The sequence below is a fragment of the Schistocerca gregaria genome, chromosome 4 (assembly GCF_023897955.1).
Source record: "Schistocerca gregaria isolate iqSchGreg1 chromosome 4, iqSchGreg1.2, whole genome shotgun sequence".
Classification (NCBI taxonomy): Eukaryota; Metazoa; Arthropoda; class Insecta; order Orthoptera; family Acrididae; genus Schistocerca; species Schistocerca gregaria.
The window spans coordinates 318,919,596-318,933,794 of record NC_064923.1 but is presented as its reverse complement, the minus strand read 5'-3'; the positions used below and the strand labels follow the sequence as shown (position 1 = coordinate 318,933,794).

Sequence of the window (14,199 nt, the reverse complement as noted above, 5' to 3'; positions counted from 1 at the left end):
TAATGCCCATGTTCCATAGCTTGTCTAATAGGATGTCAACATTCACACAATCAAAGGCTTTTTCCAGATCTAGGTATACACCTGCCACATGTTCCTTGCTTTCGATACCTCCTAACACCTCTTTAATTAGTTGAGCAGCTGCAGTGCTAGTTGATTTACCTTTTAGGAATCCATTTTGATTTTCAAACATAAGGTTGTATTTGTTAAGAAAGTTTATAGTCCTGTTGTAGATAACTTCCTCAACTATTTTGGAAAAGACAGGAAGGATTGAGACTAGTCTGTAGTTTTCTATTTTGTTGTTGTCGCCTTTCTTAAAAATGGGTGCTACCTGTGCTATTTTTAGTCTGTCTGGAAAGGTGCCTGATTCTATTATATTCTTGACTGCTACAGACAGAGGCACAGAGATATTTTGGCTACAGGCTTTTAAAACATTAATATTTAGGCCATCATGCCCAGCTGAATTAGAGGGTTTTAGAGAGCTAATGATGCCCATTATTTATGCACAGTTTGTGGGGTCTAGATATATACTATGGTCTCATGTAATACCTTTAAAACTGTAGTGCATGTTTTTATGTTTGTCAGTTATGGCTTCCCCTGCAGAAGAAAAATATTCATTAAAAATTTTTACGATTTCCAGTTGGTCTTTTATGCGCATGACATTGTGTTTAATAGTGAAGTCCATACAGGATTTGTCATAGCAGGTTCTAAAACTGTTTATGACTGCCCAGATGCCAGCAATTACGTTGTGTGAGTTTTGAAGCTTATTTGCAACATAGTTTTATTTATTAATATATGAAGGAACTATATAAAGGCATCAGAAAAATCTGTTTTTAAATGTTAACTATTTATTTTGGTATGAAATCATACATCTGTATAGCAGTGTACTGTGCTTGAATGTTAGGAGCTATCCCCTTGAGGAATATGTCTTGTGTTTGCCCTGCAGTCAGTGCTAGCCTCCTTGTCTTTAAAGGGAAGAAGAGGGACACCGTTATAATGACCAGTTCATTATTTGTTTTACATTCTACATAAATATGAATGACCCTTTATGATCTGTCATATACCCACAGTTTGAAGTTAAAATGATAGACACAGACATAATTTGAGACATAGGATCTATTAAGGGTTTTATAATTCTCCAAGGGATTAAACTACTGCATACACTTAATATACAAATGAAGTTACAGGTTATCACCCTGAAAAAAATTATATACTATAATTAGAATATTTATAAGTGGTTACTGTATGATTTTCAGTCTCAAGCTTAAACTTATTATTAGTAGATTATCAATGTATATCAGCATATTTTATACAAAGACTGAAAACAGTTTTCTTGATCTAAGTATCATTTGAAGTTTTGTTTTCAATCTTCTGACATTTGCTGTAGTGGATGGTATGATAATAGTATACATACAGATTTAGATTTCTAGGCATTTTTAAAAAGATGAATAGAAATTTCTGACTTTCATATAAAAACAAACCAGAAATTCTTTAAAAAACAGAGTGATTGTTTGTGTACCCCATTCAAATTACAGCTTATTTTGTATCTTTTGATTTTTTGCATGAGCAGTGAAGCTGATCCACTGTCTGGATGGTGGAAAGATGAGGAATGGAGAAGTGATGTGCGGTATGCAGCGATGATAACTCACATAATTTCCAACTTTCAAATCGAAGTAATTGATGAACTGAAATTACCACTTTCATTCATTAGCAACGATAATGGCTTTCTGAGTTCACAGACTCATAGTTTCACTCAACGCAGTTTGTTGGCAAGGTACAGATGTTTTATCGATATTTCCTAAGTTTTGTTTTATTAATGTAAATAGTTTTCCTATTCTAATAATGAAGCAAAAGCAAAACATAAACTAGACAGGTGAAAAGTGTCTAAATAAAATTACTGAAAAATATTTTTGTGTGCAGTATTTTTTATGATCTTATGTTCCAAAATGATCATACTTTTATGATAATTTTTGTTCCACTTACAGACACAAGTAGGTGGTCTATAATATGAAGTATTTTTTGTTACAGAACTGCATATAATCAACTACCAAAAATGACATAATATGTTATCCTTAAGTTAACTTGTACATACATTTTGAAACATTTGAAATGAAGAAAGGCTTAATTAAATCCCTCATTCATTGTTTAAAATATGACTCTTAGTAGGATTAATTGGATCATATATGTTGAAAACTTTTGTTTACATGGTTCTCATAATGCGATAAAAATTAAACAAAAAACAAAGAAAGGAATTTGACGATCAACACAATATCAGTGCCCTGAATATATAGTGAAGCGAAACAAGCACTGTATCGTGAGTGAGATACAGAGGCGAGCGAGTGTGCCAGGACTTACCCCAGTTCACTGCTGGTAGCACCACGTCATCTTAATGTGTCCGCATGTAGCGTACAAGTATTGCACCATAATTAAAAGTAAAATTAAAAGTCAAAATTTTATATTCAAACTTTGTCAACATATATTTTATTGTAATAACGTTTTAAATATCAAGCTAATAAAGCTAGAAAGCCAGAATTTGTTCAGAATGTGCCTATGGAGGTCATAAATAAGTGGTGCAAGTTTCAAAGCAAAAGAATTAAAATTACAGCCAGGATCCACATTTTTAAGAAAACTTGAAGGCACTCAATATTAGACTTACAAACATAAAAATGTGTTTCATGCTTCAGTTTAACCTAAAAATAATAACTAAGAAACAATGTTAAACCACCTCTTATAGTTGTAGTACTCTACAAGGAAAACAAAACTTGTAACTAAAATACACCCATTTGCAGTAGATTAATTACTTGTAATTTTAATGATTAGAAAATTTTGGTTACAGCCCATGATAAAATAATAGAGCTATAACAAATTTTAGAATCATAGTATTAATAATATCCAACACAAGATCTATTAAAGTTATAGTTCAGAGGTAACTATCTACCATTAGTTCCACTGTAAAAATTCCAGAAGGCAAAGTTTTTATTCGAGTGGACTGAAACTGTTTCTGTGATTTCAACCATGTTGCCAGAAGACATGTAAAAATTAAGAAGATTCTATATTAAATCATAACTCTGTTATTAAAGATTATGTGCCCAAGAAAGCGGTCGTTCACAGGCTGCTCCTGCGTGCAGAAGACAGATGACAACATATATTCCCTCAGCCGTCCGCTGCATCACATATATAGATACAGCCCAAGAGTCCGGCAAAAGGTTCACTTTGGACTCAGCCACTGTAAGAATCGTGTCTGTTAAATGCCGGATATCACTTTGCCTCACATGATGTCAGAGGAGGACTGTGATAAAATGCGTATTTTCTGTAATAACTAATCGTGAACTCACGAGAACTGTACACCGTCCTGGATTGTTTAGATTTCACTAAAGTAACTGTTCATGTGCCATCTGTGATAATAACAAACCTGTGTGGCAAGTGGTGAATATTATTTCCACTTTTGAGGTGAGCATTTATTTCAAACATTTATTTAAGTATTGTTAGTCAGGGTGAAATACAATGTGGTAGGAATGTACCGTAGAAGTCACCTCTGGCCTGCTAGTTATGCTGTTTAGAATATAGAGATTTACTGTCATTTGAACATCGTGATTTTCAGAGTGTTGTGTGTGAGATACTTTATTCAATATACATTTGAAACAGAACTTTATACCTTTATTTATAATCATAGTGCTGATCCTGCTAAGTAGAAATAGAATAGAAACATTTCTTTCAGCGAGCTGGACCAAAATGTGGCCGAGCAGAATGGAAACTAAGGTCAGTATGCTCTCCATTGCTTTCTGGCTGACCACAAAAGTAGTTGCCACACTCATGTGAGAAAGACAGCAAAGACAGAAATAAACACACATCATCATATTAAACCTGCTGCCCCACAACAGAGCCTGACAAAAAAAGAAGCTTCTAGAAGATATGGTTGGATGCCAGTGTAGCTTCACACAGGGCACACCGTGTCAATGATTAGAGCTGCAATTCTCTGTTGCAGCTAGATTGGCTGCCAAGAGTGAATTTAGTATTGTTCATGTTTAGTGTTGTTACCATGTCTGGTAGGGCACTAAGGGGCATGAACAGCATCAGATGTTGACTGATCACTGTGAAGGACATGAAGATGCCACATACTCATGTGAGACAGTGTTATCAACATCAGTCAGAGTTTGAAAGGATCTCTGTTTGGCTGCAGGATTAAATCATGCACTTGTGGTGGGATTCAGATGTGATGGTGGCCTGATGTTGGAGTACATGGAAACACGAGGGCAGGCACACCGTTTGTCAAGGTCCCAGTCAACCACCACAAGGGAAGATTGCCACATTATGCACCAAAATGTAGTAACCTTCTCACATCTGTGACTACCATTTAAGGATAAGTAATGGACCCCCTGCAACATTTTGTGCCACTGGCTGGAGACTAGCAGCAGCCAGACCAGGGAATTACTTTCCCATGTGCAGGCTGCCATTAACACCCAAACACAAATGGCTGTGCTTGGAGTGGTGCCAAGACTGAGAAGCATGCACTTATGATAAATGGCATCACACTGTGTTCATTGATGAATCACAGTTTCTACACTACTCTGGTGGACCATCATAGACAAGTATGGCAGTGGCAGTGATATAAGGAGAGGTTGCACTCTTCCAACATCTTTCAGAGTCACAGGAGTGTTACTCCGGATGTTATGGTGTGGGGAACATTCAGGCCATGGCTGGTAATGATTGTGGGATCTCTGACAGCACAATAGTATGTCATGGACATCCTGTGTCCTCATATGTTACCTCTTGAGTGATGGTATCATGGTGCCCTTTTTCAATAGAACAATGCTTGTCCACACAAGGCAGTTGCCTCTATGGTCTGTCTGTGTGATGTTGAGGCACAACCATGGACAATAAGATCCTCAGATATGTCCCCAATACAACTTTTGTGGGACCGTTCAGATATTTATTCTATCCCAGTGCCAGTATTGAGGATATCAAGAACCAGTTACATTAGTTCCACAACAGCTAGCTTGCCCCTGGAGAGGATACAACAGATTTATGACAGCTTTTCCAACTGTATCAGTGTCTGTATCCAGGCCACAGGGAGTGCAAATCATACTGATAAGTGTGACCCCACATTGCGAAGTTCTTTGTAAATTTGACTTGATACTGTAATAACTGAAATAACATCACATACTCTCTCAACCATTTAAGTTTCACTTCGTTTCCTCCAATGATTCTGAGCACCTAATGTTTTTTGTCAAGCAATGTATTTTCCTGTCATTTTCTTCACAAACATTGCAGAGTGCCTTAATGAGCGTTGTTTTCTTTCTGTAGAGGCTATGAACCCAAATTTTCTTAAGAGAAAGAGAAGTCAGCACTTTTCCTGAATACTCAGCTTTTGGAGAACCTAAACAACTTCGGTTCTTTGTGATGGTTGTCACTATTAGTTTCAGCTTGTAGTTCAAAAGCTTCTATCCATCATGGCATTTATGGTAGAGAATATGATTTTCACCATAGAGTTTCCTCAAGTTGAAATACTTTTTTGTAAACTTTTTTCTCCTCATTTTCTGGACAGAGGATAATATAACATGTTGGTCTATGCAATGTGCTCTAGCCATAGATCTGTTGTAGTCTTTCTCTTTCAACTGTTCTCACCTTACACCTTTTCAGTATTACATAGTGATCAAAACAATGCAATATTCATATTATCCTTCTAGTACAGCACTTTGCTGTGCCTCAAAGCCATACTATGACCCATCTTCAGATTCTTGATTTTAATTTCTGGCAGTAGGTCTTTCTTGTTCAACTTGACAGTGGCATAGAGGCTTGTTCTCTTAGTTACCAAGTATTTGCTACCTGTGGGGATGTATAAAAGATATCGGTTTACAGACAATTTCCATTTCCAAAAAGCATCATTACAACTCATGAAGACATAAGAAGATCCTTCTGACTTGTGAAGTTGATTCACATAACATGAAGATGTAATGCCAAATTATCAGTCCAAATTTAGGTTTCCTGTGGTTTTTTTATAAATTATCTAAGGCAAATTCTGTGACGGTCCCTTATGAGATGACAAAGCCTGTTACTCCCCAATAAGACATTGTGATTTGTCTCTGATAACCTCACTATCAAAATTTTGATCCTTTTAGTAACATAGATTGTCCAGGCCTAGTCCATCTGTTGTAAGATCTCTTCTTGTAGTGTATAAATGTATACATTTTTCCTTTAGCTTAGGAAGTATGGCTGAAATCTGAAGTAGGATATTTGTCTGTATCATATGTGTTATTGTTGTAAAAAATGTGAATTTTTTACTTGACTGAAAACACTGAATGCTACTGTTTTTGCAAAGAAAGAAAGAAACAGAAATGACCAATATGATACAACTACAATTCAATTAACTTCACTATTCTTTGTAATATTACAAGTGATAAATATATATTTCTTCACTTGTTGAGGACTACCACTTTTCTGAACCAGAATTTCATTGATTTGCATATCTGTTAATCCCTTCAACTGAGATACTCACTAATTTGTCGTCCAGGAAAAGCTTAGATAATTGCAAAACATTACCTTCCCTTTGAAACTACAAAGAGCAAGGTTGGGAACCTAATGAATATGTTTGGAAGTGTGGTGGTGCTTGCACAGTTGCAAATACATAAAACTGATACCATTGTTGAAGTTGAGTCAAATCTAGTGATCTTTCAGGCCTAGCACCTTTTTTTTTGGAAGAAAAGAAACACCTTGGATGACTGACTGCAAAATGCAAATATTTCTAGTCCCATTTTGACTTCCAAATAAAATGCTGTCATTATCCACTATCTTCCAGTAACAAATTCATGTATTATTTTCTAGCAATGCCCTGAATTAGTACATAAGTTAAGATCAAAGGTGGGGTTTTTGTTGGTGAATGTTGTGCTGCGTAATACAAGAATTGTCACTCAGCGACACATGTAAAGAAGCTGTGAGAGATATTTACTGCCATCTAACTCTATGCAGCTGTACTTGAAGTACAGAGTGAGTTATTTTGGTTGGTAAGTGCATAGCAAAAAAAAGTATTCTTGCATATTTTTGCACATGATGTAACTAGTTGCACCATTATAAGTTAACTTGCAATGGTTTAAGGATCTCTTGTACAAGACTGACAGGAAAATATTCATATAGCTCATAAATGTGCAGTAAAGTGGGAATATTAACAGCATATAGCTAACCATGTTACTGATTAATAGAGTGAACAAAAATATATACTAATCTGTGAACACTTTAAATATATTAAACATTGTATCATGGTAAAATGAATGAAAAGAAAGTTTTATGCCACCATAAACACCAAATACCTAAAAAATGTGTACAATGATGCAATTATGTTGATGTGACAGTGAAACAAATGTTCAAGTAGCTCTCAGAAATTCAGAAACACCATTTTCTATATCTACAGCTACATCCAAGGTGGAGGGTAGCCTGTGGCATTACTAGTTATTTTCTTTCCTGTTCCAATCGCAAACAGAATGAGAAAAAAGCAGCTTTCTATATGCCTTCATAGGAGTGGTACTTTCTCTAATCTAGTCCTACTCAAAATGTAAGTTGGTGGCAGTAAAATCATTCTGCAATCATGTTCAAATCTCAGTTCTTTAAATTCTGTCAATAGTATCCCTTGAAATGAACATCATCTTCCCTCCAGGGATTCCCATTTGAGTTTCTGAAACATCTCTATAATCCTTATGTGTTGTTTGATCTTGCCAGTAACAAATGTACCAGCCTATTTCTGAATTGCTTTGATGTCTTCCCTTCATTTGTGGTGTAGATCCCAAAGACTTTAGCAGTACAGATGAATGGATTGTGTTAGCATCCTATATGTGGTCTCCTTTACAAACAAACCACATTTTCTTAAAATTCTCTCAATAAACTGAAGTCGACCATTCACATTCCCTACTACAATCCTTACTGTCATTCACCTTTCTTATTACAATCCTTAAATGCTTACTTCATTCCATGTCACTTTACACCTAGATATTTAATCAATGTGGTACTGTCAAGCAGCACACTACTAATACTGTATTACAATATTATGAGAGTGTTTTTCCCATTCATCTGCATAAACTTACATTCTTCTACATATAGAGCTAGCTGCCATACATCACTTCAGCTACAAATTTTACCTGTCATCTTGTGTCCTCCAGGAACTCAACAACAACAACACCTTCCTTCACATCACAGCATCATCAGCAAACAGCTGCAGATTGTTGGTCATCGTATCCTCCAGATCATTTATGTGTAACAGCTGTCCTATCACATTTCCCTAGGACATTCTGGATGACACCCTTGCCATAGAGTACATTGTACTGGGTTCTCTTACTTAAGAAGTAAGGCGCTAGTGCCATAGAGTACACTTTGTAAAATTGAATTGGGATTTAATCTTGAACGCGAAATTTAAAACTTTAGCTTTCCTTTGGCTGACTTCTAATGCCACACCAGACTGGTAAATGAGTGACTGGATAGAAGCCTTAGACTCAATTAGAGATTTTATATTTCTCGTGTTCTCAGGGAGATCTTTTGCTAAGATATAACAGTGGTAGTTGTTGTATGTTTTGTGAATCACTCTTATTACGGATGCATGGATCTGTACTAAGTTTATCCTGTTGTCATTTTAATGATCTCTTTTGAACTGAGAGTGCAACAGCTTTTGCATCCTCGGGATTTTCGGAATTTCATTGTTTTACCCTGTGAATATTTTCCACCCATAATACTTTTACTCTGCACATAGCTCCAGAGCAGGATTTCCTTTTAAACTTTTCATATAATTCCTCTATGTCCATCATATTGGAATTTAATGATGTCAGCTAGTTGTCTTAAGTTGGATGATAACCTCTGCTTACCTTTTCTTTCTAAGAGAAATTCTATCCTACCCTTCTTGATTGATTTTTAACTTTGTGAACTGTAGTCACTGTGATGACGTCATGGACACTAATCCCTGTCTCTACGCTGATGCTGTTGATAAGATCTTACCTGTTTGTAGCTACAAGGTCTAAAATATCTCCATTGTGAGTGGTCTGTTGAACTATCTGCTCAAGACAGTTTTCCTTACAAATCAAATATAGTTTTGTACTGTGATCCCCTGTCACAAATTCAATGACTGAATTATGCTGATAGGGAAAGAAGGCAAAAGTTACACAATCAGTAAATAAGATAATGATGACTTTTTTCTGTAGTTATGGTGCAATTTATTGATGAATTTTAAGGAATAAAATAGCAAGAAGTTGGTCAGATATTATAAATACCTCATTATGCTACTTTGTGTTGCTATAAAACAGAAGAGATACACTAAATTTCAAGTAATATGGTGAACCTGTAAACTGCCTTTCTTTAGGAGCAAGACCAATTGCAACTATCTTGTGTTCATCTTGCAAGAGTCACCTGAATGTAAGTAGACTTAGAATTTGGTTTGAACAGTCTATTTTTAAAAACTATCACAGAAATTCCAATATTGCCAAAGCATAACAGGTTCTGCTGCACCAAATATTTAGAAGTAATACAAAAATCAGAAAAATCATTGAACTAAAGCCCATTGAATTTACTTTGTGTCAAAAGCAACTTTATTGAGTTAAATGCCAGGGAGAACTTACATCGTGACAACATTAAAGGCAAACTGGACTTTGACGTATGAAGACATGAAGGAACTTATACCAAATAACATATTTAACTTTCTAGTGAATTTCCTGAATCTGTTTCATCCTTGGCCTACACCATTTTTAAAGTAAAGATTTTTGATTCATCAAGAGTTATGATTCATTATTGAAGCACTCATTCTACTAGGGAACAGAACTTTTTGAAATGAACAGTGCTGATATTCATTTTTAAGAATACCAATAAAGAAATATAATTAAAATCTTAAGAATTTTTATGTAAAAATACCCTTGTTACCAGTTTTATATTTAGTGACTAAATCTATTTCACTGCAAGTGATCCATGGTTAATGAATGATTTTGCATTGTGAATACCACCAGTATAAGTAAAACACTAGAAATGTATTACATATGCCTTAAAAGATCCATGCCTTATACCCCATGCACATATTATCTTCTATTAGAATGCTTTTGTAAATGGAAACTTCAATATAAAGATTTCAGATGAATGCAACTACACCTCCTCACCAGCAATTCTTCCAGAAACCTGTGTATGCAGTTATGGGACTCTTATCCCTGCTTGGAAAGACTGAAATGAGATCTACATTGTTAGAACCAGACAAAAAGTAAGTAAGTAAGTAAGTAAGTAGAACTGACCTCTTGTTGGTGTCCCTAGCATCAGTGAACTTTAGGCATTTGTAGCAACAATAATTATATGAGTATATGAAAGAAGGACAACTAAAACATCTAAAAAGATTTACATGTTCCATAAGCAGGATAAAGAGAGAGCAATATTGTTTCACAAAGAGAAAATAAGTATGTATTTACCCCTGAAAAGGACCATCTAGAAGAAATGTGGCTCAAGGTTAAAAGAATGATTGACAAGCACTGGATAGATATGAACATAGCAGAACAGTACACAATAGGTGTGAAACAAATTAAGGGGCTATAGACCCAGAGATGCTACATGAAAAATATTTAGCTGTCAAGAGAGTAATGTACAAAGCCTTCAGTAACTACCATAGAAGAAATTTGTAAAGAAATAGTGATTACTGTATCATAAATGTAAAGCAAAGCTTACCTTTGACCTCCTGGACTCACCTCACACCATAGAGGTTAGTACTGTGGGGCACTCCTAAGTAGTTGAGAGGTGCACTACGCTTCATCCTTTTCTGGTGGCTGATAGTGTGTTTAGCGGACACAATGGCTTTGTAGCTTAAGTGACTCCCATTCAGTGTGTGTGATGAGCTGTGGCACAAACTTCTTTATGCCGTCCTCGAAGAACTCACCTGCCAGCTTCTTCCCCCACTTCAGAACCACTTTCTTCGCCTGCTTGTTGATTGAAAATTATTTGCACTCATGTGTGCCTCCAGGGAAGTGAAAAGACAATAATCCAAAGATACCGAGTCAGGGAAATATGGTGGATGGTTCAGAACATCCCAATCAGATGAGTTCAAGAGCATTTCGGTGGCTAAGACTGTGTGAAAATGGACACTGTCATGTAACAAGCTGAGTCCTCTCATTGCATTCCCCACCTTTTGTTTTGAATCCCCTTTTGAGTTTTTTAGGGTCTCACTATATCATTATTCATTGATGGTTTCCCCCTGAGGCAAAATTAGACTAAAATGATTCCTTTTTGGTCCCAAAACACTGAGACTCTGATTTTTTTGTCTAACATTGTAGTTTTGAAGTTTTTGAAGTTGGGGAATGGTGTGACATGTCTGTGATGACTTTTCTTTTGTCTCTGTTGTGTAATGAGCCACCCACATTTAATCTCCAGTCACAATAGAGCTCAGAAAATCCACACCTTTTAATTCAAGTTACTCAAGAAACTTGTGGGTGCCATTAACCAATTTTACTTGTGCTGCTCTGTCAGCTGTTTTATGACCCATTTGGCACACAGTTTCCAGAATCCCAGCATTTTTGTGAGTACCTCATATAAGAAAGTTTCAGGAAAATCGTGGAAACACTGCAGAAATTTTATCCACTGTCAATCGGCAGTCTTCTCAAACAGCTTCTTCAATTTTGTTCACCAACTCATCAACCATAGTGGAAGGCATTCCATTCCTCTGTTTGTCATGAAGATTTTTTTCTGCCTCTGCCAAACTCCCTACATCACTTTAACACACTCATTCTGTTCATAAAACCTTGATTGTTAACCATTTTGATTTGAAAAAAAAAATTCAGTAACTGTTATTCCTTCTGCTTGGCAAGGTTTATTACCAAAGTATTTCACACAACTGGACACTAAAATATATTGCACACTACCATGTTCCTTCTCTGCTCACTGTGGTCAGGGGATTCCCCTTTACCACTCAGTGTTGCCTGCCCTAAAAGAATAAAAAGCCATAGTCCATTATGATCACAGTGCACTTACTTTCTGAACATGCCTCTTATCCAGATTTGGAAGTGTGTAACAGTAAACACACATCTATACAAACTGTTCAGAAAACTCTTTATTATGGAATATAAACAGAATGATAGCCAAAATAAAGGCAGTTTACATCTACATCTACATTTATACTCTGCAAGCCCCCTCGTGGTGTTTGGCAGAACGTGCTTTGTGTACCAATGTTGCTTTCCCCTTTTTCTGATCCACCCATGAGGAGTTCGTGGAAAGAACAATTGCTGGTATGCCCGTGTGCAGGCTCTAATCTCTCTGATTTCATCTTCATGATCTTCTCATGAAACACACAAACACACACACAGAATTTCTAGCTTTCGCAGCCGACGGTTGCTTCTTCAGGAAAGAGGGAAAGACGAAAGGATGTGGGTTTCAAGGGAGAAGGTAAGGAGTCCTGGGAGCGGAAAGACTTACCTTAGGGGGAAAAGCCAAAATAATGTCTGCTTGTGTCTGTGTATGTGCGGATGGATATGTGTGTGTGTGCGAGTGTACACCTGTCTCATTTTTTCCCCCTAAGGTAAGTCTTTCCGCTCCCGGGATTGGAATGACTCCTTACCCTCTCCTTTAAAACACACACCCTTTCGTCTTTCCCTCTCCTTCCCTCTTTCCTGAAGAAGCTACCGTCAGCTGCGAAAGCTAGAAATTCTGTGTGTGTGTTTGTGTGTTTTATTTATTGTGCCTATCTACCGCCGCTTTCCCGCTTGGTAAGTCTTGGAATCTTTGTTTTTAATATATTTTTCCCATGTGGAAGTTTCTTTCTATTGTATTTACTTGATCTTCTCATGAGATATACATAGGAAAAAACAACATATTGGTTGACTCTTCCAGGAATGTACACTACTGAAACTTTAACTTTAAACCACACCAAGGTGCAGAATAACTATCTTGCAGTGAATACTGCTGGAGTTGGCTCAGCATTTCTGTCATGCTTTTGCACTTACTAAATGAACCTGTAATAAAATGTGATACTGTTCTTTAGATCTTCCCTATTTCTGCTATCAGTTCTATCTGGTACAGATCCCATAGTGATAGGCAGTATTGGTCAAATGAGTGTATTGTAAGCTATCATTTTTGTTGATGGATTACATATCCTGAGAATTCTTCCAACAAATCTCATTTTGACATCTGCCTTTCCAGCAGTTAATTTTATGTAGTTGTTGCAATTGAAATCACTCCATATGTATACTCCTTGATATTAATGCATCCAGTGAAAGTAATAGCTTCTGGTGATTGTTCTGCTATCATATAATTATAAAATAATTAGTCTTTCTGTCTTTGTATTTGCATTGTGTCACACTTGTCTATGTTCAGGAGCAATTGCCACACCCTGCAGAAAGTGTTGATCCTCTGCAGGTCTTCCTGAATTTCACTACAGTTTTCCAGAATTGTGAGTTCTCTGTATACAACAGCATTACCTGCAAAAAGTGTCATGGAACTTCTGATATTGTCTACTGGGATGTTTATATACATTGTGAAAAGTTATGATCTTGCAATACTCCCTTTGGTGCATTCAAAGTTTCTTTTAGGTTTGAAGACATCTCCATTGAGAATGAGATTCTGTGTTCTGTTAGCTAAAAACTCTTCAGTCCTGTCAAATGGATGGTCTGATATTCTGTACACTCATATTTTGTTCATTAGGCATCAGTGCTGAACTGCATCGAATGCCTTCCAGAAGGCAAGGAACAAGGCATCTACCTGTGCAACTGTAGCTACTGCTTTTTGGGTCTCATGTACGAACGCAGCAAGTTAGATTTCACATGACTGTTGCTTTTGGAGCCCCTGTTGATTCCTACAGAGGTGATTATCGTTCTCCGTAAATGTCATAACACATGAACGTCAAGAAATGTTCCAAAATTCAACAATAGGCAATGTCAGAGATATAGGTCTGTAATTCTGTGCATCTGGTTAATGAGCTGTCTTGAAAATGGGAGTGACTTGTACATTTTTCCAGTCATTAGTAACAGTTCACTCCTCCAGAGATCTATTATCCAACGCTGCTAGAAGAGGGGTAAGTTCCTTGCATACTTCATGTAGCATCAAACTGATATTCCATCATGTCCAGTGGTCTTTCCTCTGTTGACTGATGTCAGGTGCTTTTCTCTCCTATGGTCACTTATTTACTTATTTTGATACCTGTCATTTCGACATTTGTGTAAAGAATTAAAAGAGGAACTAACTGCGATCTTCCTCTTTGAAGCAGTTTGGAAA

The 14,199-nt window shown here is 36.5% G+C and overlaps 1 protein-coding gene across 13 annotated transcripts in view; it reads left to right on the top strand.

Moving 5' to 3' along the window:
- The window catches only part of LOC126266871 (alpha-L-iduronidase), a 215,063-nt gene that overhangs the window by 121,120 nt on the left and 79,744 nt on the right, over positions 1 to 14,199 (top strand). For 12 of the 13 annotated variants that reach the window (XM_049971511.1, XM_049971516.1, XM_049971512.1 and 9 more), the window contains 2 exons: positions 1,568 to 1,771; positions 10,085 to 10,213. In XM_049971511.1, coding sequence (XP_049827468.1) covers positions 1,568 to 1,771; positions 10,085 to 10,213 — 333 coding nt within the window. The remainder of the gene's footprint in view (positions 1 to 1,567; positions 1,772 to 10,084; positions 10,214 to 14,199) is intronic. The other variant, XM_049971513.1, reaches the window with a different exon arrangement.